General features: G+C 33.0%; 1 protein-coding gene across 1 annotated transcript; it reads right to left on the reverse strand.

Moving 5' to 3' along the window:
- Positions 1–887: 887 nt before the first annotated feature.
- Positions 888–23,590, reverse strand: LOC132948432 (uncharacterized). Its single transcript, XM_061018880.1, has 4 exons — positions 23,457–23,590; positions 22,736–23,347; positions 19,091–20,945; positions 888–14,302 (listed from the first exon to the last, which is right to left on the reverse strand). The coding sequence occupies exons 1-4, from the start codon at positions 23,496–23,498 to the stop codon at positions 888–890; spliced, it is 15,924 nt and encodes a 5,307-aa protein (XP_060874863.1). The 5' UTR covers positions 23,499–23,590.
- Between the last annotated feature and the right edge of the window lie 1,592 nt (positions 23,591–25,182).

Genomic DNA, 25,182 nt, shown 5'->3' on the forward strand with positions numbered 1-25,182 from the left:
TATGTATGAATAAAAAACAAAACCACATACTTATACAAATATAAACATAAAATTCAAAGAATAAAAACAAACTGCTAAACCAGAAACAATAATAAACTTCAAACGAATATAATTAAAATTCAATGTGAAAATATCAGTATAGTACTTAAAACAGTGTAAAAAAAAGTATGTCATATTATAATATGACAGTACAAAACACCAAATAATAAAAAATTTATAACAATTCATAAAAAATAAATATAAACTAAAAAACATTAAAATTGAAAATATATTGAAAAGAAAACAGAAAAAGAAAAAAGAAAAAATATATAAAAAAATATATATTATTAATTAAAAAATAAAAACGAACAAAAGGGATAAAAAAATTTGAAAAATAAAAAAACATTTTATTAAATCATCAAAATACCATATCACGTAAAAACATAATACGTGCTGAAATTCTCAGTTATAACCGCAAAACATCAATAATGTCGAAGTTAAATAGATTCTAATCACCAAATATAAAATTCAAACAATCATAATAAATTTAAATAAAAATACAAATACAAATAAAAAAATATATGGTGAAAAGAATTATGGGTCAAAAAAGAATCAATATTCGCAATAATAAAATTAAAAAAATATATAAATAAAATATAAGTAATATGATGTAAAACATGAAAATGTACCACAGCAAAAATTCAAATTAAATGACTAAGATAATTAATATCCAAACAACAAATATAAAAAAAAAAAACAAATGAAAAACAGAACTAATTATAAAATAATATCACTATCAGAGTAAGCAATTGAACCGACAGCAATCAAAAGCTAGAAATTATGTCATAAATTATGAAAAAGCACCAGTGCATATAAGAACTGACATTCATTTTAATCATAAAAAATACTCAATTGTTATTGTCCGCAATGTAAAAATCAGTTTGAAGATCTGTTGATGTGCTTTCATCAGAAGTACCAGTTGTTTTTGATTTAATGTCTATTCCGCCGAAGACTGTTTTATCTACATCCAACTTGTTTCCAGAGACCATGTTCGGAGTGTCAAAGGAATCGGCGTCTTGATCAGTAGATACAGTAGTCGACTGTATTGATTTAGTTGAAATACCGCTTAACGTTTTATCTGTTTGGGCATCTGGGAAAATGCTAACGTCTAAATAGTCTATTGGTGTTTTTGAATTGTCCATTCCGTTTGTTACAGTTTTGCTGCTATCAACATTTGTTTCAGATAATATGTCAGGAATATGATTATCATCGGAACTGTGATCCATTGATATTTTTGTTGACGTTGATTTATAAGTACTGCTTTGTACAGTGTTTTCAGTTTGAAGATCTGTTGATGTGCTTTCATCAGAAGTACCAGTTGTTTTTGATTTAATGTCTATTCCGCCGAAGACTGTTTTATCTACATCCAACTTGTTTCCAGAGACCATGTTCGGAGTGTCAAAGGAATCGGCGTCTTGATCAGTAGATACAGTAGTCGACTGTATTGATTTAGTTGAAATACCGCTTAACGTTTTATCTGTTTGGGCATCTGGGAAAATGCTAACGTCTAAATAGTCTATTGGTGTTTTTGAATTGTCCATTCCGTTTGTTACAGTTTTGCTGCTATCAACATTTGTTTCAGATAATATGTCAGGAATATGATTATCATCGGAACTGTGATCCATTGATATTTTTGTTGACGTTGATTTATAAGTACTGCTTTGTACAGTGTTTTCAGTTTGAAGATCTGTTGATGTGCTTTCATCAGAAGTACCAGTTGTTTTTGATTTAATGTCTATTCCGCCGAAGACTGTTTTATCTACATCCAACTTGTTTCCAGAGACCATGTTCGGAGTGTCAAAGGAATCGGCGTCTTGATCAGTAGATACAGTAGTCGACTGTATTGATTTAGTTGAAATACCGCTTAAAGTTTTATCTGTTTGGGCATCTGGGAAAATGCTAACGTCTAAATAGTCTATTAATTTTTTTGAATTGTCCATTCCGTTTGTTACAGTTTTGCTGCTATCAACATTTGTTTCAGATAATATGTCAGGAATATGATTATCATCGGAACTGTGATCCATTGATATTTTTGTTGACGTTGATTTATAAGTACTGCTTTGTACAGTGTTTTCGGTTTGAAGATCTGTTGATGTGCTTTCATCAGAAGTACCAGTTGTTTTTGATTTAATGTCTATTCCGCCGAAGACTGTTTTATCTATATCCAACTTGTTTCCAGAGACCATGTTCGGAGTGTCAAAGGAATCGGCGTCTTGATCAGTAGATACAGTAGTCGACTGTATTGATTTAGTTGAAATACCGCTTAACGTTTTATCTGTTTGGGCATCTGGGAAAATGCTAACGTCTAAATAGTCTATTGGTGTTTTTGAATTGTCCATTCCGTTTGTTACAGTTTTGCTGCTATCAACATTTGTTTCAGATAATATGTCAGGAATATGATTATCATCGGAACTGTGATCCATTGATATTTTTGTTGACGTTGATTTATAAGTACTGCTTTGTACAGTGTTTTCAGTTTGAAGATCTGTTGATGTGCTTTCATCAGAAGTACCAGTTGTTTTTGATTTAATGTCTATTCCGCCGAAGACTGTTTTATCTACATCCAACTTGTTTCCAGAGACCATGTTCGGAGTGTCAAAGGAATCGGCGTCTTGATCAGTAGATACAGTAGTCGACTGTATTGATTTAGTTGAAATACCGCTTAAAGTTTTATCTGTTTGGGCATCTGGGAAAATACTAACGTCTAAATAGTCTATTGGTGTTTTTGAATTGTCCATTCCGTTTGTTACAGTTTTGCTGCTATCAACATTTGTTTCAGATAATATGTCAGGAATATGATTATCATCGGAACTGTGATCCATTGATATTTTTGTTGACGTTGATTTATAAGTACTGCTTTGTACAGTGTTTTCAGTTTGAAGATCTGTTGATGTGCTTTCATCAGAAGTACCAGTTGTTTTTGATTTAATGTCTATTCCGCCGAAGACTGTTTTATCTACATCCAACTTGTTTCCAGAGACCATGTTCGGAGTGTCAAAGGAATCGGCGTCTTGATCAGTAGATACAGTAGTCGACTGTATTGATTTAGTTGAAATACCGCTTAAAGTTTTATCTGTTTGGGCATCTGGGAAAATGCTAACGTCTAAATAGTCTATTGATGTTTTTGAATTGTCCATTCCGTTTGTTACAGTTTTGCTGCTATCAACATTTGTTTCAGATAATATGTCAGGAATATGATTATCATCGGAACTGTGATCCATTGATATTTTTGTTGACGTTGATTTATAAGTACTGCTTTGTACAGTGTTTTCAGTTTGAAGATCTGTTGATGTGCTTTCATCAGAAGTACCAGTTGTTTTTGATTTAATGTCTATTCCGCCGAAGACTGTTTTATCTACATCCAACTTGTTTCCAGAGACCATGTTCGGAGTGTCAAAGGAATCGGCGTCTTGATCAGTAGATACAGTAGTCGACTGTATTGATTTAGTTGAAATACCGCTTAACGTTTTATCTGTTTGGGCATCTGGGAAAATGCTAACGTCTAAATAGTCTATTGATGTTTTTGAATTGTCCATTCCGTTTGTTACAGTTTTGCTGCTATCAACATTTGTTTCAGATAATATGTCAGGAATATGATTATCATCGGAACTGTGATCCATTGATATTTTTGTTGACGTTGATTTATAAGTACTGCTTTGTACAGTGTTTTCAGTTTGAAGATCTGTTGATGTGCTTTCATCAGAAGTACCAGTTGTTTTTGATTTAATGTCTATTCCGCCGAAGACTGTTTTATCTACATCCAACTTGTTTCCAGAGACCATGTTCGGAGTGTCAAAGGAATCGGCGTCTTGATCAGTAGATACAGTAGTCGACTGTATTGATTTAGTTGAAATACCGCTTAACGTTTTATCTGTTTGGGCATCTGGGAAAATGCTAACGTCTAAATAGTCTATTGGTGTTTTTGAATTGTCCATTCCGTTTGTTACAGTTTTGCTGCTATCAACATTTGTTTCAGATAGTATGTCAGGAATATGATTATCATCGGAACTGTGATCCATTAATATTTTTGTTGACCTTGATTTATAAGTACTGCTTTGTACAGTGTTTTCAGTTTGAAGATCTGTTGATGTGCTTTCATCAGAAGTACCAGTTGTTTTTGATTTAATGTCTATTCCGCCGAAGACTGTTTTATCTACATCCAACTTGTTTCCAGAGACCATGTTCGGAGTGTCAAAGGAATCGGCGTCTTGATCAGTAGATACAGTAGTCGACTGTATTGATTTAGTTGAAATACCGCTTAACGTTTTATCTGTTTGGGCATCTGGGAAAATACTAACGTCTAAATAGTCTATTGGTGTTTTTGAATTGTCCATTCCGTTTGTTACAGTTTTGCTGCTATCAACATTTGTTTCAGATAATATGTCAGGAATATGATTATCATCGGAACTGTGATCCATTGATATTTTTGTTGACGTTGATTTATAAGTACTGCTTTGTACAGTGTTTTCAGTTTGAAGATCTGTTGATGTGCTTTCATCAGAAGTACCAGTTGTTTTTGATTTAATGTCTATTCCGCCGAAGACTGTTTTATCTACATCCAACTTGTTTCCAGAGACCATGTTCGGAGTGTCAAAGGAATCGGCGTCTTGATCAGTAGATACAGTAGTCGACTGTATTGATTTAGTTGAAATACCGCTTAACGTTTTATCTGTTTGGGCATCTGGGAAAATGCTAACGTCTAAATAGTCTATTGATGTTTTTGAATTGTCCATTCCGTTTGTTACAGTTTTGCTGCTATCAACATTTGTTTCAGATAATATGTCAGGAATATGATTATCATCGGAACTGTGATCCATTGATATTTTTGTTGACGTTGATTTATAAGTACTGCTTTGTACAGTGTTTTCGGTTTGGAGATCTGTTGATGTGCTTTCATCAGAAGTACCAGTTGTTTTTGATTTAATGTCTATTCCGCCGAAGACTGTTTTATCTACATCCAACTTGTTTCCAGAGACCATGTTGGGAGTGTCAAAGGAATCGGCGTCTTGATCAGTAGATACAGTAGTCGACTGTATTGATTTAGTTGAAATACCGCTTAACGTTTTATCTGTTTGGGCATCTGGGAAAATGCTAACGTCTAAATAGTCTATTGGTGTTTTTGAATTGTCCATTCCGTTTGTTACAGTTTTGCTGCTATCAACATTTGTTTCAGATAATATGTCAGGAATATGATTATCATCGGAACTGTGATCCATTGATATTTTTGTTGACGTTGATTTATAAGTACTGCTTTGTACAGTGTTTTCAGTTTGAAGATCTGTTGATGTGCTTTCATCAGAAGTACCAGTTGTTTTTGATTTAATGTCTATTCCGCCGAAGACTGTTTTATCTACATCCAACTTGTTTCCAGAGACCATGTTCGGAGTGTCAAAGGAATCGGCGTCTTGATCAGTAGATACAGTAGTCGACTGTATTGATTTAGTTGAAATACCGCTTAACGTTTTATCTGTTTGGGCATCTGGGAAAATGCTAACGTCTAAATAGTCTATTGGTGTTTTTGAATTGTCCATTCCGTTTGTTACAGTTTTGCTGCTATCAACATTTGTTTCAGATAATATGTCAGGAATATGATTATCATCGGAACTGTGATCCATTGATATTTTTGTTGACGTTGATTTATAAGTACTGCTTTGTACAGTGTTTTCAGTTTGAAGATCTGTTGATGTGCTTTCATCAGAAGTACCAGTTGTTTTTGATTTAATGTCTATTCCGCCGAAGACTGTTTTATCTACATCCAACTTGTTTCCAGAGACCATGTTCGGAGTGTCAAAGGAATCGGCGTCTTGATCAGTAGATACAGTAGTCGACTGTATTGATTTAGTTGAAATATTGCTTAAAGTTTTATCTGTTTGGGCATCTGGGAAAATGCTAACGTCTAAATAGTCTATTGATGTTTTTGAATTGTCCATTCCGTTTGTTACAGTTTTGCTGCTATCAACATTTGTTTCAGATAATATGTCAGGAATATGATTATCATCGGAACTGTGATCCATTGATATTTTTGTTGACGTTGATTTATAAGTACTGCTTTGTACAGTGTTTTCGGTTTGGAGATCTGTTGATGTGCTTTCATCAGAAGTACCAGTTGTTTTTGATTTAATGTCTATTCCGCCGAAGACTGTTTTATCTACATCCAACTTGTTTCCAGAGACCATGTTCGGAGTGTCAAAGGAATCGGCGTCTTGATCAGTAGATACAGTAGTCGACTGTATTGATTTAGTTGAAATACCGCTTAAAGTTTTATCTGTTTGGGCATCTGGGAAAATGCTAACGTCTAAATAGTCTATTGGTGTTTTTGAATTGTCCATTCCGTTTGTTACAGTTTTGCTGCTATCAACATTTGTTTCAGATAGTATGTCAGGAATATGATTATCATCGGAACTGTGATCCATTGATATTTTTGTTGACGTTGATTTATAAGTACTGCTTTGTACAGTGTTTTCAGTTTGAAGATCTGTTGATGTGCTTTCATCAGAAGTACCAGTTGTTTTTGATTTAATGTCTATTCCGCCGAAGACTGTTTTATCTACATCCAACTTGTTTCCAGAGACCATGTTCGGAGTGTCAAAGGAATCGGCGTCTTGATCAGTAGATACAGTAGTCGACTGTATTGATTTAGTTGAAATACCGCTTAAAGTTTTATCTGTTTGGGCATCTGGGAAAATGCTAACGTCTAAATAGTCTATTGATGTTTTTGAATTGTCCATTCCGTTTGTTACAGTTTTGCTGCTATCAACATTTGTTTCAGATAATATGTCAGGAATATGATTATCATCGGAACTGTGATCCATTGATATTTTTGTTGACGTTGATTTATAAGTACTGCTTTGTACAGTGTTTTCAGTTTGAAGATCTGTTGATGTGCTTTCATCAGAAGTACCAGTTGTTTTTGATTTAATGTCTATTCCGCCGAAGACTGTTTTATCTACATCCAACTTGTTTCCAGAGACCATGTTCGGAGTGTCAAAGGAATCGGCGTCTTGATCAGTAGATACAGTAGTCGACTGTATTGATTTAGTTGAAATACCGCTTAACGTTTTATCTGTTTGGGCATCTGGGAAAATGCTAACGTCTAAATAGTCTATTGGTGTTTTTGAATTGTCCATTCCGTTTGTTACAGTTTTGCTGCTATCAACATTTGTTTCAGATAATATGTCAGGAATATGATTATCATCGGAACTGTGATCCATTGATATTTTTGTTGACGTTGATTTATAAGTACTGCTTTGTACAGTGTTTTCAGTTTGAAGATCTGTTGATGTGCTTTCATCAGAAGTACCAGTTGTTTTTGATTTAATGTCTATTCCGCCGAAGACTGTTTTATCTACATCCAACTTGTTTCCAGAGACCATGTTCGGAGTGTCAAAGGAATCGGCGTCTTGATCAGTAGATACAGTAGTCGACTGTATTGATTTAGTTGAAATACCGCTTAAAGTTTTATCTGTTTGGGCATCTGGGAAAATGCTAACGTCTAAATAGTCTATTGATGTTTTTGAATTGTCCATTCCGTTTGTTACAGTTTTGCTGCTATCAACATTTGTTTCAGATAATATGTCAGGAATATGATTATCATCGGAACTGTGATCCATTGATATTTTTGTTGACGTTGATTTATAAGTACTGCTTTGTACAGTGTTTTCAGTTTGAAGATCTGTTGATGTGCTTTCATCAGAAGTACCAGTTGTTTTTGATTTAATGTCTATTCCGCCGAAGACTGTTTTATCTACATCCAACTTGTTTCCAGAGACCATGTTCGGAGTGTCAAAGGAATCGGCGTCTTGATCAGTAGATACAGTAGTCGACTGTATTGATTTAGTTGAAATACCGCTTAACGTTTTATCTGTTTGGGCATCTGGGAAAATACTAACGTCTAAATAGTCTATTGGTGTTTTTGAATTGTCCATTCCGTTTGTTACAGTTTTGCTGCTATCAACATTTGTTTCAGATAATATGTCAGGAATATGATTATCATCGGAACTGTGATCCATTGATATTTTTGTTGACGTTGATTTATAAGTACTGCTTTGTACAGTGTTTTCAGTTTGAAGATCTGTTGATGTGCTTTCATCAGAAGTACCAGTTGTTTTTGATTTAATGTCTATTCCGCCGAAGACTGTTTTATCTACATCCAACTTGTTTCCAGAGACCATGTTCGGAGTGTCAAAGGAATCGGCGTCTTGATCAGTAGATACAGTAGTCGACTGTATTGATTTAGTTGAAATACCGCTTAACGTTTTATCTGTATGGGCATCTGGGAAAATGCTAACGTCTAAATAGTCTATTGGTGTTTTTGAATTGTCCATTCCGTTTGTTACAGTTTTGCTGCTATCAACATTTGTTTCAGATAGTATGTCAGGAATATGATTATCATCGGAACTGTGATCCATTGATATTTTTGTTGACGTTGATTTATAAGTACTGCTTTGTACAGTGTTTTCAGTTTGAAGATCTGTTGATGTGCTTTCATCAGAAGTACCAGTTGTTTTTGATTTAATGTCTATTCCGCCGAAGACTGTTTTATCTACATCCAACTTGTTTCCAGAGACCATGTTCGGAGTGTCAAAGGAATCGGCGTCTTGATCAGTAGATACAGTAGTCGACTGTATTGATTTAGTTGAAATACCGCTTAACGTTTTATCTGTTTGGGCATCTGGGAAAATACTAACGTCTAAATAGTCTATTGGTGTTTTTGAATTGTCCATTCCGTTTGTTACAGTTTTGCTGCTATCAACATTTGTTTCAGATAATATGTCAGGAATATGATTATCATCGGAACTGTGATCCATTGATATTTTTGTTGACGTTGATTTATAAGTACTGCTTTGTACAGTGTTTTCAGTTTGAAGATCTGTTGATGTGCTTTCATCAGAAGTACCAGTCGTTTTTGATTTAATGTCTATTCCGCCGAAGACTGTTTTATCTACATCCAACTTGTTTCCAGAGACCATGTTCGGAGTGTCAAAGGAATCGGCGTCTTGATCAGTAGATACAGTAGTCGACTGTATTGATTTAGTTGAAATACCGCTTAACGTTTTATCTGTTTGGGCATCTGGGAAAATGCTAACGTCTAAATAGTCTATTGGTGTTTTTGAATTGTCCATTCCGTTTGTTACAGTTTTGCTGCTATTAACATTTGTTTCAGATAATATGTCAGGAATATGATTATCATCGGAACTGTGATCCATTGATATTTTTGTTGACGTTGATTTATAAGTACTGCTTTGTACAGTGTTTTCAGTTTGAAGATCTGTTGATGTGCTTTCATCAGAAGTACCAGTTGTTTTTGATTTAATGTCTATTCCGCCGAAGACTGTTTTATCTACATCCAACTTGTTTCCAGAGACCATGTTCGGAGTGTCAAAGGAATCGGCGTCTTGATCAGTAGATACAGTAGTCGACTGTATTGATTTAGTTGAAATACCGCTTAAAGTTTTATCTGTTTGGGCCTCTGGGAAAATGCTAACGTCTAAATAGTCTATTGTTGTTTTTGAATTGTCCATTCCGTTTGTTACAGTTTTGCTGCTATCAACATTTGTTTCAGATAGTATGTCAGGAATATGATTATCATCGGAACTGTGATCCATTGATATTTTTGTTGACCTTGATTTATAAGTACTGCTTTGTACAGTGTTTTCAGTTTGAAGATCTGTTGATGTGCTTTCATCAGAAGTACCAGTTGTTTTTGATTTAATGTCTATTCCGCCGAAGACTGTTTTATCTACATCCAACTTGTTTCCAGAGACCATGTTCGGAGTGTCAAAGGAATCGGCGTCTTGATCAGTAGATACAGTAGTCGACTGTATTGATTTAGTTGAAATACCGCTTAACGTTTTATCTGTTTGGGCATCTGGGAAAATGCTAACGTCTAAATAGTCTATTGGTGTTTTTGAATTGTCCATTCCGTTTGTTACAGTTTTGCTGCTATCAACATTTGTTTCAGATAATATGTCAGGAATATGATTATCATCGGAACTGTGATCCATTGATATTTTTGTTGACGTTGATTTATAAGTACTGCTTTGTACAGTGTTTTCGGTTTGGAGATCTGTTGATGTGCTTTCATCAGAAGTACCAGTTGTTTTTGATTTAATGTCTATTCCGCCGAAGACTGTTTTATCTACATCCAACTTGTTTCCAGAGACCATGTTGGGAGTGTCAAAGGAATCGGCGTCTTGATCAGTAGATACAGTAGTCGACTGTATTGATTTAGTTGAAATACCGCTTAACGTTTTATCTGTTTGGGCATCTGGGAAAATGCTAACGTCTAAATAGTCTATTGGTGTTTTTGAATTGTCCATTCCGTTTGTTACAGTTTTGCTGCTATCAACATTTGTTTCAGATAATATGTCAGGAATATGATTATCATCGGAACTGTGATCCATTGATATTTTTGTTGACGTTGATTTATAAGTACTGCTTTGTACAGTGTTTTCAGTTTGAAGATCTGTTGATGTGCTTTCATCAGAAGTACCAGTTGTTTTTGATTTAATGTCTATTCCGCCGAAGACTGTTTTATCTACATCCAACTTGTTTCCAGAGACCATGTTCGGAGTGTCAAAGGAATCGGCGTCTTGATCAGTAGATACAGTAGTCGACTGTATTGATTTAGTTGAAATACCGCTTAACGTTTTATCTGTTTGGGCATCTGGGAAAATGCTAACGTCTAAATAGTCTATTGGTGTTTTTGAATTGTCCATTCCGTTTGTTACAGTTTTGCTGCTATCAACATTTGTTTCAGATAATATGTCAGGAATATGATTATCATCGGAACTGTGATCCATTGATATTTTTGTTGACGTTGATTTATAAGTACTGCTTTGTACAGTGTTTTCAGTTTGAAGATCTGTTGATGTGCTTTCATCAGAAGTACCAGTTGTTTTTGATTTAATGTCTATTCCGCCGAAGACTGTTTTATCTACATCCAACTTGTTTCCAGAGACCATGTTCGGAGTGTCAAAGGAATCGGCGTCTTGATCAGTAGATACAGTAGTCGACTGTATTGATTTAGTTGAAATACCGCTTAACGTTTTATCTGTTTGGGCATCTGGGAAAATGCTAACGTCTAAATAGTCTATTGGTGTTTTTGAATTGTCCATTCCGTTTGTTACAGTTTTGCTGCTATCAACATTTGTTTCAGATAATATGTCAGGAATATGATTATCATCGGAACTGTGATCCATTGATATTTTTGTTGACGTTGATTTATAAGTACTGCTTTGTACAGTGTTTTCAGTTTGAAGATCTGTTGATGTGCTTTCATCAGAAGTACCAGTTGTTTTTGATTTAATGTCTATTCCGCCGAAGACTGTTTTATCTACATCCAACTTGTTTCCAGAGACCATGTTCGGAGTGTCAAAGGAATCGGCGTCTTGATCAGTAGATACAGTAGTCGACTGTATTGATTTAGTTGAAATACCGCTTAACGTTTTATCTGTTTGGGCATCTGGGAAAATGCTAACGTCTAAATAGTCTATTGATGTTTTTGAATTGTCCATTCCGTTTGTTACAGTTTTGCTGCTATCAACATTTGTTTCAGATAATATGTCAGGAATATGATTATCATCGGAACTGTGATCCATTGATATTTTTGTTGACGTTGATTTATAAGTACTGCTTTGTACAGTGTTTTCGGTTTGGAGATCTGTTGATGTGCTTTCATCAGAAGTACCAGTTGTTTTTGATTTAATGTCTATTCCGCCGAAGACTGTTTTATCTACATCCAACTTGTTTCCAGAGACCATGTTGGGAGTGTCAAAGGAATCGGCGTCTTGATCAGTAGATACAGTAGTCGACTGTATTGATTTAGTTGAAATACCGCTTAACGTTTTATCTGTTTGGGCATCTGGGAAAATGCTAACGTCTAAATAGTCTATTGGTGTTTTTGAATTGTCCATTCCGTTTGTTACAGTTTTGCTGCTATCAACATTTGTTTCAGATAATATGTCAGGAATATGATTATCATCGGAACTGTGATCCATTGATATTTTTGTTGACGTTGATTTATAAGTACTGCTTTGTACAGTGTTTTCAGTTTGAAGATCTGTTGATGTGCTTTCATCAGAAGTACCAGTTGTTTTTGATTTAATGTCTATTCCGCCGAAGACTGTTTTATCTACATCCAACTTGTTTCCAGAGACCATGTTCGGAGTGTCAAAGGAATCGGCGTCTTGATCAGTAGATACAGTAGTCGACTGTATTGATTTAGTTGAAATACCGCTTAACGTTTTATCTGTTTGGGCATCTGGGAAAATGCTAACGTCTAAATAGTCTATTGGTGTTTTTGAATTGTCCATTCCGTTTGTTACAGTTTTGCTGCTATCAACATTTGTTTCAGATAATATGTCAGGAATATGATTATCATCGGAACTGTGATCCATTGATATTTTTGTTGACGTTGATTTATAAGTACTGCTTTGTACAGTGTTTTCAGTTTGAAGATCTGTTGATGTGCTTTCATCAGAAGTACCAGTTGTTTTTGATTTAATGTCTATTCCGCCGAAGACTGTTTTATCTACATCCAACTTGTTTCCAGAGACCATGTTCGGAGTGTCAAAGGAATCGGCGTCTTGATCAGTAGATACAGTAGTCGACTGTATTGATTTAGTTGAAATATTGCTTAAAGTTTTATCTGTTTGGGCATCTGGGAAAATGCTAACGTCTAAATAGTCTATTGATGTTTTTGAATTGTCCATTCCGTTTGTTACAGTTTTGCTGCTATCAACATTTGTTTCAGATAATATGTCAGGAATATGATTATCATCGGAACTGTGATCCATTGATATTTTTGTTGACGTTGATTTATAAGTACTGCTTTGTACAGTGTTTTCGGTTTGGAGATCTGTTGATGTGCTTTCATCAGAAGTACCAGTTGTTTTTGATTTAATGTCTATTCCGCCGAAGACTGTTTTATCTACATCCAACTTGTTTCCAGAGACCATGTTCGGAGTGTCAAAGGAATCGGCGTCTTGATCAGTAGATACAGTAGTCGACTGTATTGATTTAGTTGAAATACCGCTTAAAGTTTTATCTGTTTGGGCATCTGGGAAAATGCTAACGTCTAAATAGTCTATTGATGTTTTTGAATTGTCCATTCCGTTTGTTACAGTTTTGCTGCTATCAACATTTGTTTCAGATAATATGTCAGGAATATGATTATCATCGGAACTGTGATCCATTGATATTTTTGTTGACGTTGATTTATAAGTACTGCTTTGTACAGTGTTTTCAGTTTGAAGATCTGTTGATGTGCTTTCATCAGAAGTACCAGTTGTTTTTGATTTAATGTCTATTCCGCCGAAGACTGTTTTATCTACATCTAACTTGTTTCCAGAGACCATGTTCGGAGTGTCAAAGGAATCGGCGTCTTGATCAGTAGATACAGTAGTCGACTGTATTGATTTAGTTGAAATACCGCTTAACGTTTTATCTGTTTGGGCATCTGGGAAAATGCTAACGTCTAAATAGTCTATTGATGTTTTTGAATTGTCCATTCCGTTTGTTACAGTTTTGCTGCTATCAACATTTGTTTCAGATAATATGTCAGGAATATGATTATCATCGGAACTGTGATCCATTGATATTTTTGTTGACGTTGATTTATAAGTACTGCTTTGTACAGTGTTTTCAGTTTGAAGATCTGTTGATGTGCTTTCATCAGAAGTACCAGTTGTTTTTGATTTAATGTCTATTCCGCCGAAGACTGTTTTATCTACATCCAACTTGTTTCCAGAGACCATGTTCGGAGTGTCAAAGGAATCGGCGTCTTGATCAGTAGATACAGTAGTCGACTGTATTGATTTAGTTGAAATACCGCTTAACGTTTTATCTGTTTGGGCATCTGGGAAAATGCTAACGTCTAAATAGTCTATTGGTGTTTTTGAATTGTCCATTCCGTTTGTTACAGTTTTGCTGCTATCAACATTTGTTTCAGATAATATGTCAGGAATATGATTATCATCGGAACTGTGATCCATTGATATTTTTGTTGACGTTGATTTATAAGTACTGCTTTGTACAGTGTTTTCAGTTTGAAGATCTGTTGATGTGCTTTCATCAGAAGTACCAGTTGTTTTTGATTTAATGTCTATTCCGCCGAAGACTGTTTTATCTACATCCAACTTGTTTCCAGAGACCATGTTCGGAGTGTCAAAGGAATCGGCGTCTTGATCAGTAGATACAGTAGTCGACTGTATTGATTTAGTTGAAATATTGCTTAAAGTTTTATCTGTTTGGGCATCTGGGAAAATGCTAACGTCTAAATAGTCTATTGATGTTTTTGAATTGTCCATTCCGTTTGTTACAGTTTTGCTGCTATCAACATTTGTTTCAGATAATATGTCAGGAATATGATTATCATCGGAACTGTGATCCATTGATATTTTTGTTGACGTTGATTTATAAGTACTGCTTTGTACAGTGTTTTCGGTTTGGAGATCTGTTGATGTGCTTTCATCAGAAGTACCAGTTGTTTTTGATTTAATGTCTATTCCGCCGAAGACTGTTTTATCTACATCCAACTTGTTTCCAGAGACCATGTTCGGAGTGTCAAAGGAATCGGCGTCTTGATCAGTAGATACAGTAGTCGACTGTATTGATTTAGTTGAAATACCGCTTAAAGTTTTATCTGTTTGGGCATCTGGGAAAATGCTAACGTCTAAATAGTCTATTGATGTTTTTGAATTGTCCATTCCGTTTGTTACAGTTTTGCTGCTATCAACATTTGTTTCAGATAATATGTCAGGAATATGATTATCATCGGAACTGTGATCCATTGATATTTTTGTTGACGTTGATTTATAAGTACTGCTTTGTACAGTGTTTTCAGTTTGAAGATCTGTTGATGTGCTTTCATCAGAAGTACCAGTTGTTTTTGATTTAATGTCTATTCCGCCGAAGACTGTTTTATCTACATCTAACTTGTTTCCAGAGACCATGTTCGGAGTGTCAAAGGAATCGGCGTCTTGATCAGTAGATACAGTAGTCGACTGTATTGATTTAGTTGAAATACCGCTTAACGTTTTATCTGTTTGGGCATCTAGGAAAATGCTAACGTCTAAATAGTCTATTGATGTTTTTGAATTGTCCATTCCGTTTGTTACAGTTTTGCTGCTATCAACATTTGTTTCAGATAATATGTCAGGAATATGATTATCATCGGAACTGTGATCCATTGATATTTTTGTTGACGTTGATTGATAAGTACTGCTTTGTACAGTGTTTTCAGTTTGAAGATCTGTTGATGTGCTTTCATCAGAAGTACCAGTTGTTTTTGATTTAATGTCTATTCCGCCGAAGACTGTTTTATCTACATCCAACTTGTTTCCAGAGACCATGTTCGGAGTGTCAAAGGAATCGGCGTCTTGATCAGTAGATACAGTAGTCGACTGTATTGATTTAGTTGAAATACCGCTTAACGTTTTATCTGTATGGGCATCTGGGAAAATGCTAACGTCTAAATAGTCTATTGGTGTTTTTGAATTGTCCATTCCGTTTGTTACAGTTTTGCTGCTATCAACATTTGTTTCAGATAGTATGTCAGGAATATGATTATCATCGGAACTGTGATCCATTGATATTTTTGTTGACGTTGATTTATAAGTACTGCTTTGTACACTGTTTTCAGTTTGAAGATCTGTTGATGTGCTTTCATCAGAAGTACCAGTTGTTTTTGATTTAATGTCTATTCCGCCGAAGACTGTTTTATCTACATCCAACTTGTTTCCAGAGACCATGTTCGGAGTGTCAAAGGAATCGGCGTCTTGATCAGTAGATACAGTAGTCGACTGTATTGATTTAGTTGAAATACCGCTTAACGTTTTATCTGTTTGGGCATCTGGGAAAATACTAACGTCTAAATAGTCTATTGGTGTTTTTGAATTGTCCATTCCGTTTGTTACAGTTTTGCTGCTATCAACAATTGTTTCAGATAATATGTCAGGAATATGATTATCATCGGAACTGTGATCCATTGATATTTTTGTTGACGTTGATTTATAAGTACTGCTTTGTACAGTGTTTTCAGTTTGAAGATCTGTTGATGTGCTTTCATCAGAAGTACCAGTTGTTTTTGATTTAATGTCTATTCCGCCGAAGACTGTTTTATCTACATCCAACTTGTTTCCAGAGACCATGTTCGGAGTGTCAAAGGAATCGGCGTCTTGATCAGTAGATACAGTAGTCGACTGTATTGATTTAGTTGAAATACCGCTTAACGTTTTATCTGTTTGGGCATCTGGGAAAATGCTAACGTCTAAATAGTCTATTGGTGTTTTTGAATTGTCCATTCCGTTTGTTACAGTTTTGCTGCTATCAACATTTGTTTCAGATAGTATGTCAGGAATATGATTATCATCGGAACTGTGATCCATTGATATTTTTGTTGACGTTGATTTATAAGTACTGCTTTGTACAGTGTTTTCAGTTTGAAGATCTGTTGATGTGCTTTCATCAGAAGTACCAGTTGTTTTTGATTTAATGTCTATTCCGCCGAAGACTGTTTTATCTACATCCAACTTGTTTCCAGAGACCATGTTCGGAGTGTCAAAGGAATCGGCGTCTTGATCAGTAGATACAGTAGTCGACTGTATTGATTTAGTTGAAATACCGCTTAAAGTTTTATCTGTTTGGGCATCTGGGAAAATGCTAACGTCTAAATAGTCTATTGATGTTTTTGAATTGTCCATTCCGTTTGTTACAGTTTTCCTGCTATCAACATTTGTTTCAGATAATATGTCAGGAATATGATTATCATCGGAACTGTGATCCATTGATATTTTTGTTGACGTTGATTTATAAGTACTGCTTTGTACAGTGTTTTCAGTTTGAAGATCTGTTGATGTGCTTTCATCAGAAGTACCAGTTGTTTTTGATTTAATGTCTATTCCGCCGAAGACTGTTTTATCTACTTCCAACTTGTTTCCAGAGACCATGTTCGGAGTGTCAAAGGAATCGGCGTCTTGATCAGTAGATACAGTAGTCGACTGTATTGATTTAGTTGAAATACCGCTTAACGTTTTATCTGTTTGGGCATCTGGGAAAATGCTAACGTCTAAATAGTCTATTGGTGTTTTTGAATTGTCCATTCCGTTTGTTACAGTTTTGCTGCTATCAACATTTGTTTCAGATAATATGTCAGGAATATGATTATCATCGGAACTGTGATCCATTGATATTTTTGTTGACGTTGATTTATAAGTACTGCTTTGAACAGTGTTTTCAGTTTGAAGATCTGTTGATGTGCTTTCATCAGAAGTACCAGTTGTTTTTGATTTAATGTCTATTCCGCCGAAGACTGTTTTATCTACATCCAACTTGTTTCCAGAGACCATGTTCGGAATGTCAAAGGAATCGGCGTCTTGATCAGTAGATACAGTAGTCGACTGTATTGATTTAGTTGAAATACCGCTTGACGTTTTATCTGTTTGGGCACCTGGGAAAATACTAACGTCTAAATAGTCTATTGGTGTTTTTGAATTGTCCATTCCGTTTGTTACAGTTTTGCTGCTATCAACATTTGTTTCAGATAATATGTCAGGAATATGATTATCATCGGAACTGTGATCCATTGTTATTTTTGTTGACGTTGATTTATAAGTACTGCTTTGTACAGTGTTTTCAGTTTGAAGATCTGTTGATGTGCTTTCATCAGAAGTACCAGTTGTTTTTGATTTAATGTCTATTCCGCCGAAGACTGTTTTATCTACTTCCAACTTGTTTCCAGAGACCATGTTCGGAGTGTCAAAGGAATCGGCGTCTTGATCAGTAGATACAGTAGTCGACTGTATTGATTTAGTTGAAATACCGCTTAACGTTTTATCTGTTTGGGCATCTGGGAAAATGCTAACGTCTAAATAGTCTATTGGTGTTTTTGAATTGTCCATTCCGTTTGTTAAAGTTTTGCTGCTATCTACATTTGTTTCAGATAATATGTCAGGAATATGATTATCATCGGAACTGTGATCCATTGATATTTTTGTTGACGTTGATTTATAAGTACTGCTTTGTACAGTGTTTTCGGTTTGAAGATCTGTTGATGTGCTTTCATCAGAAGTACCAGTTGTTTTTGATTTAATGTCTATTCCGCCGAAGACTGTTTTATCTACATCCAATTTGTTTCCAGAGACCATGTTCGGAGTGTCAAAGGAATCGGCGTCTTGATCAGTAGATACGGTAGTCGACTGTATTGATTTAGTTGAAATACCGCTTGACGTTTTATCTGTTTGGGCATCTGGGAAAATGCTAACGTCTAAATAGTCTATTGGTGTTTTTGAATTGTCCATTCCGTTTGTTACAGTTTTGCTGCTATCAACATTTGTTTCAGATAATATGTCAGGAATATGATTATCATCGGAACTGTGATCCATTGATATTTTTGTTGACGTTGATTTATAAGTACTGCTTTGTACAGTGTTTTCAGTTTGAAGATCTGTCGATGTGCTTTCATCAGAAGTACCAGTTGTTTTTGATTTAATGTCTATTCCGCCGAAGACTGTTTTATCTACATCCAACTTGTTTCCAGAGACCATGTTTGGAGTGTCAAAGGAATCGGCGTCTTGATCAGTAGATACGGTATTCGACTGTATTGATTTAGTTGAAATACCGCTTGACGTTTTATCTGTTTGGGCATCTGGGAAAATACTAACGTCTAAATAGTCTATTGGTGTTTTTGAATTGTCCATTCCGTTTGTTACAGTTTTGCTGCTATCAACATTTGTTTCAGATAATATGTCAGGAATATGATTATCATCGGAACTGTGATCCATTGATATTTTTGTTGACGTTGATTTATAAGTACTGCTTTGTACAGTGTTTTCAGTTTGAAGATCTGTTGATGTGCTTTCATCAGAAGTACCAGTTGTTTTTGATTTAATGTCTATTCCGCCGAAGACTGTTTTATCTACATCCAACTTGTTTCCAGAGACCATGTTCGGAGTGTCAAAGGAATCGGCGTCTTGATCAGTAGATACGGTAGTCGACTGAATTGATTTAGTTGAAACACTGCTTATCATTTTATCCTTCTGATCGTCTGGGTTTTTCGAACTTTTATCTCGTATTTTTTTGTATATGGTCATATAATCAATGTTTTCATTTTGAATCTCAAGATCAATACCTGATATTGTATACCTGTATCTTCCATTATATAATGGTGTTGTCTTATGTTGACAATCAATGTATATATCAAACCTTATGAAATCTTCCATAATAAGTGCCACGGTGATCATAAGTCTCCGTCTTATTTCTTGTTGGTTATTTTTCAAATTTAGGTCATTGTTGACTTTAGTTATTTTTTTTAATTGGTTTATTATCGTACGGTACATTCGTTTGACACTTATCATATTGTATTTTAATACCCTTATGTATCTATGTTTCTTTTTAACTCTTTGGTGTTTATATCTTAGTCTGTTATAGATCGATATTATTTCATGCTCATTTTTTTTTATCAAATTTAGGGCCGTTACATTATTTATTTCTAAGTCTGTTGTCTTTCTAAAATAAGAATAAAATATGGTATTCATGTTTTTAATATGTTCTGAGTAGTCTTGTGTATCTTTGGGTACTACCAGATTATAGTATTCTGTTTGTCTAAAAGCTGGTATTATTAATTCAGTTATCGCGAATATTTTATACTTAATGCATTTCGCTAGCTCTTTTATTGCTTTATACTTTAAATTTATATCAATTAAATTATTTGATTTTATATACATTGTATTGATCTTAATAATATTTTTTATTTGTTGTATAACATTTTTATATGTGTGTTTAGTACGTTCAAGATCTTTTAATATAAACAAAGCGTTTGACTCTTCTACGGGGTTATCAATTTCATTATTTTCTAATGCTCTATGCATACTGGTTAGTGTTACATCATATAACATATCTGAAGATACCGAAGCCAGTTGTAATATATTTTTTATATAAATCTCATTGCACGCCACATCATTTGGCCAATATGGAATGTTTGTTTTAGATATATTTTTGTTTAACCAATCTAAAATGTTAAAAATATTATTATTTTCATTTTCTATATAATTCCATACGTCAGATATGATATTTTCTTTACTCTCTATAATTGAGTATATGCTGTATTTATATATTTCATTTAATTTTTGGTCCATGTCATTTATAATATTTTGAATAAGTTCTTCTATGTCTGTTTCTAAATTTGTCTCTGTATTTGAACACAAAACAACATTTTCTAAATTTTTTAGTATAATCATTGCATAAATTGATGACTCCAATACGTTTATTTTTTGTTCATCAATTGACATTTGTTCTACCCAATACATCAGTTTTGTGTTATGGGTTACATTGGTATCACATAATGAACTATTATATTTATTTATTATGTCCCAAGCAACTATTTGTATACTGTTATCATTCCAACTTAATTTAATATTATTAATTCTTTTCTTATGCAAATCTTCGTTTTTAGAACTTAATAATCCATTTATCATCATTTTATCATAAGATTTAGGACATGATAGTACGTCATTTTTAATTAAATCTTCATCTTTTAGAATTTTTCGTAGAGGTGACTTGATTACTCCAACAATATTATATAAGTTGATAGAAACATACTCTTGGACTTTTGATGTTATCTCTGGTATATTTTTCTTATTAAATTTGTACGCTTCTTCTGTATACTCTCTTAGTTTTATAATGTGTGTTAGAAGTTTTGATGCAGCATAATCAAAAATACTCTTTGATGAATTTAGTTCATACCACATTATGAAATTTAATTTTGAAAAATGCTTGTCAACTGATTTAGAGTTGTAAAATATTGTTAATGCTTCTATGTACAACTCATATACTTTAGCCAACTTCACTCGAGTATATTCACGTGAATTAAGATTATTTTCGATTTTCTTCTCTTGTTTAATATTTGTCTGTATAAATGAAAAAGTGTATGTAATGAATGTTTTTTTCAGACAGTTTTTCTTTATTTTTATTTTTTACGATGATTAGTACCAATTACTACGTTACCTATATTCAGTTTTAAACATAAGTTATTTTCATTATAAATAATATTCTAAATGTAAATTTTGAATCAACAATTGAATTATTCGGTTTAGTTTTTAAAATGTATTTAGTTTATTGTTTATTTTGATTATTAAACCTGTAATTACAGAATTGTATCCAACTCCAAACTATGATTAAGTGTACAAAATATTTTAATGTAATTTAGTATTGGTTTTTTGGGGTTATTGGATTTAATTATTTTTGATTAAGGTGTTAATGTAATTTTTTCCACAAAAATACGCTTTACATGATTAATAATCATTTTCTGTAAAGTTAATCAAATTTTTTAATTTTGTTTTATCTAATAGAGGGTTATATTCTACAGACTGCATTGAACTCAGTTTTTCAATATTTTAATCTCAAACTGTATAACATGTCTTCAAATATAATACAATATTAAGCTTTTATTACAAATTATTATATACTATTATTTGAAAAAAAATAAAAATCAGAATTGAATGTTGCCTGTATATAGTGTTCTTCAGATAAAAAAATAGTTATCAAAGTTTGAAAATTCTACAGGGCCTAAGAATTATTCCTGTGAAATAATTTATTCGCAATATTACACCATATCAACCTAAATACGTTTCGGAGAGAAGTTTAGTGAAAAAGTATTATAACTAATGTGCCAGATAAAATATAAAATGCAATTTTACAATTTAAAATTGGTAGAATGGTGCAAAATTTGAAAAACCGGTACTGGCACTCTTTTTAGGTAGAATATATTTATATAACAAATACTTTAAGGGGCCTCCCGTCGATGGAAAAAATCCAGACAAAACTGGAGGAATTTGGTTTGACAAATTTTTATTTTAAAAACTTATTATGATTTATTAACAAGTTTACTAGGTTTGGCCAAATGCGATTTTTAATATTTCAATTATTGTTAGTGTTATAATGAATAATATAAATACAAAAATATCATATTTTTTTCATCACAGCTTAAAAAATAGATATTAAAAATATCGCCCCTTGTCAAACCTAGTAAACTTGTTAAGGCGCCCGGTGCCCATGCAATTTTGTCCTCAAAAATACTCTCCGCGGGAATAACGATACCGCCTTGTAGAATCAACCAAATTTCATAATTTTTTTTAAATTGCTAGAGGGAAATATTCTACAGCCTGCATCGATCTCTGTTTTTCAATATTGTATTCTCAAAGTTTATAATATGTCTAATAAAATACAAGATAAAAAGCATTTTTTTACAATTTTTTTAATACAATTATTTGAAATAAAATACAAAATCAGAGATCGATGCGGGCTGTACGAAATTTTCGTGATCAAAATCCGACAATGCTATAAAGCTTGAGAGTTATTCCCGTAAAGTCATTTTCTTCGATATAATACCCTATCAACCTCCCATAAATAGGTATCGGGTAGTAGATTAGTGGAAAAGTCTTATAATTGAGGTAGTAACTAAAATATAAAATTTAATTTTCAAATTTTATAGAATTGTGGAAAATTTTAAAAACTGCACCGGGAAATTACCTTCAGTCAATCATAATCTTTTTTAAAAATTAAAACCCATCAAACAAAATTGATCCAGTTTTGTCAGCCTTTTTGGTCTAAAAGTCACTTTTTTGTCATCGACTGGAGTCCACTTAATGTATTTTACATAAATTTACTATACATATAAAAAATATATATTGGTACTTACTTGTTGGTAGGTTTTCGAATTATATTTTTCAAGGAAATTAAATGCATTTTTATATGGCAAGATATTTTCTGATATTACATCAACCATATTATCAAAAATATCCATGTATAAGTACATCATTGCTGATGTATCCACGGTGTTTACGTTTTTTTGAAGAATATTCATTTCATTTATCACTTGGTTTACTTGATTTGATAAAATGGAAATATTGTTCATGAAATCGACCATGTTCTCTTCAATTGACTCCCATATATTTAATCCTGTGATTATATCTTCAGTTCCTGTAACATTTTGAAATTCCTTAATTTCAAAAACAAAACTTTCAATAATTTGTGAAGCTTCCCTCAATTTTAAAAATTTGTATGGTGAGTCTAAAACTGTTTCGTCTGACCACTCATATATATTTTCAGGTAAAAGAAAACGCGCTATATCATCATTAGAATATATTTGTTCTTGTATTGGTACTCCAACGCCAATAAACATATTATACGTCAAATAGTATACATTACAATAGGACACAGTTGTTATCCATAAAAACTCATATGGTGACGGTACACCAAAATTATCGATTTCAAGTATATTATTTGGTAGCATACAATATCGACCAGGAACCTAGAAAAAAACCAATTAATTAAGACTAGGTATTTATCATAATATATTATGTAGGTACATAAATATAATTTCACAATTGAATAAAAACAATTAAATATTAAATACTTACGTTAAGATAAATTAAAACAAATATAATTAATAATCTTTTCATGATAATAAGTAAAATTAAAATAATAGAAAATAACGATTTAACGAATTTGGTTCACTTTAATTACAATACTACTTTTAATGATGATGAAAAATCTAAAAACACTTGATATAACTATCATTTGTGAGTAATAAATTAACAAACAGTTACAGACATCAACCTCGGTAAAAATGTTGTTAACAATCGATAAATTATATACATAGACTGGCATTTTTAAATCATTTTTATATAGGTATATATAATTCTCAGCCATACAAACAAACGTTTAGAGCATCGCTACAAATAACAAACAAACATGTGATTAACGTCATTCGGCTACGCAAATAAAAACCCATACTCTATGAAAATTGCAATTGATCAATCGATTACTAACCATACAGGGTGGAATTTTGAACGTATACAGAATGCAAACGCTTAAAGATCAACGGAATTAAAATAATTTATTTTTCAATTTTTGTTGATGTGTAATTATTTGAGCATTACAATTTGTTTTATATTACGCAAATGTTATATTATTCCAGATATGAATTCTTTGGTTCCAGAGTAAAATAACAGAAGTCATAATAATCAAGTTTTCAGATTAAGCAATTTAAAGTTTATATTCTAACTACCTATTGATTAAAATATATCAACTATAATGTCTAATTATAATATTATACTCTTAATGCATTTCTTCATTAATTAGTTCTTACAATTTTAGATCGTAGGATAATTGCTCATAAGCACTTAGTGTTTGACCTTGGTCGTCATCAAAGTCATATAAATAAAAATTGTTAAGAGTTAAGACATTTTTTTTATTACTGAAGCATTCATCAGTATTTTCACCTAATATATTATTTGAAATTCTGTGAGGAATGATAAATGTATTGAATTTACGATGATGTGTTATTTTTCTGTCTATCATCACATATTTGTGCAATAAAAAATCAAAGTTTTGATTTTAGACTTTTTTTTTATTTATTATTTAAAATACATCTACAATCTATACAGTTATTTGTACAATAATTAGATTTGATAAAGGAAAGAATATAAAATTAACGGCGAATAATAGGATTGGGAAGTTATCCATTGATTTTAGACTTCAACATCTTTTCCGGTACCTAGTAAATTGAATCTAGTTGGTAATTTGGTGGGTCAAAATTAAAAATTACAAGTAGTCAAAAGTGTCAAGTAAAACATAAATAAAATTATTAGACATTTTTTTTATGCATAATAACATTTTCAAAATAGTTTGACTCTTTTTGAGCTTATATAAAATAAATGTATAAACTAACCTTGAAAAAAAGACATTTTAGATTTTAGATTCTGAGCAAAGCGATGATCCGGTCTTCTTCGGTATTTGTGGATTATAATTTGATGTGGTCCAGAAAAATGGTCCAGTCTGCCTTCAAATTTATATTAGGTATATATTGTCCGGTCTATAGTGATCTGCATTTTGAACGTTGATTTAATAATATAATTTATATTAGGTACGTTGAAAAATAAAAATCATTATCATAATACAATAATCGTCCGGACTGGCTTCATTTTTATTTTATCGATCCGGTCCAGTCCTGGTCTCTGTTAAAAATTATCAGTCCGATCCGGTCTATAAGAAAACGGACAGTGCAGAGCTCTACTGTGTACACGATAACTGATAAGTAGGTAGTCAAAATAATGATTGGATTTTCAACTTCAGTATCCTGTT

The sequence above is a fragment of the Metopolophium dirhodum genome, chromosome 7, assembly GCF_019925205.1.
Source record: "Metopolophium dirhodum isolate CAU chromosome 7, ASM1992520v1, whole genome shotgun sequence".
Lineage (NCBI taxonomy): Eukaryota > Metazoa > Arthropoda > Insecta > Hemiptera > Aphididae > Metopolophium > Metopolophium dirhodum.

Coding starts and splice junctions, on each gene's coding strand:
- LOC132948432 (XM_061018880.1), bottom strand. CDS start 23,498: ATGAAAAGATTATTAATTATATTTGTTTTAATTTATCTTAAC. Junction 23,348..23,456: donor TTGTTTTAATTTATCTTAAC/GTAAGTATTTAA, acceptor GTTTTTTTCTAG/GTTCCTGGTCGATATTGTAT. Junction 20,946..22,735: donor ATTCGAAAACCTACCAACAA/GTAAGTACCAAT, acceptor TCATTTATACAG/ACAAATATTAAACAAGAGAA.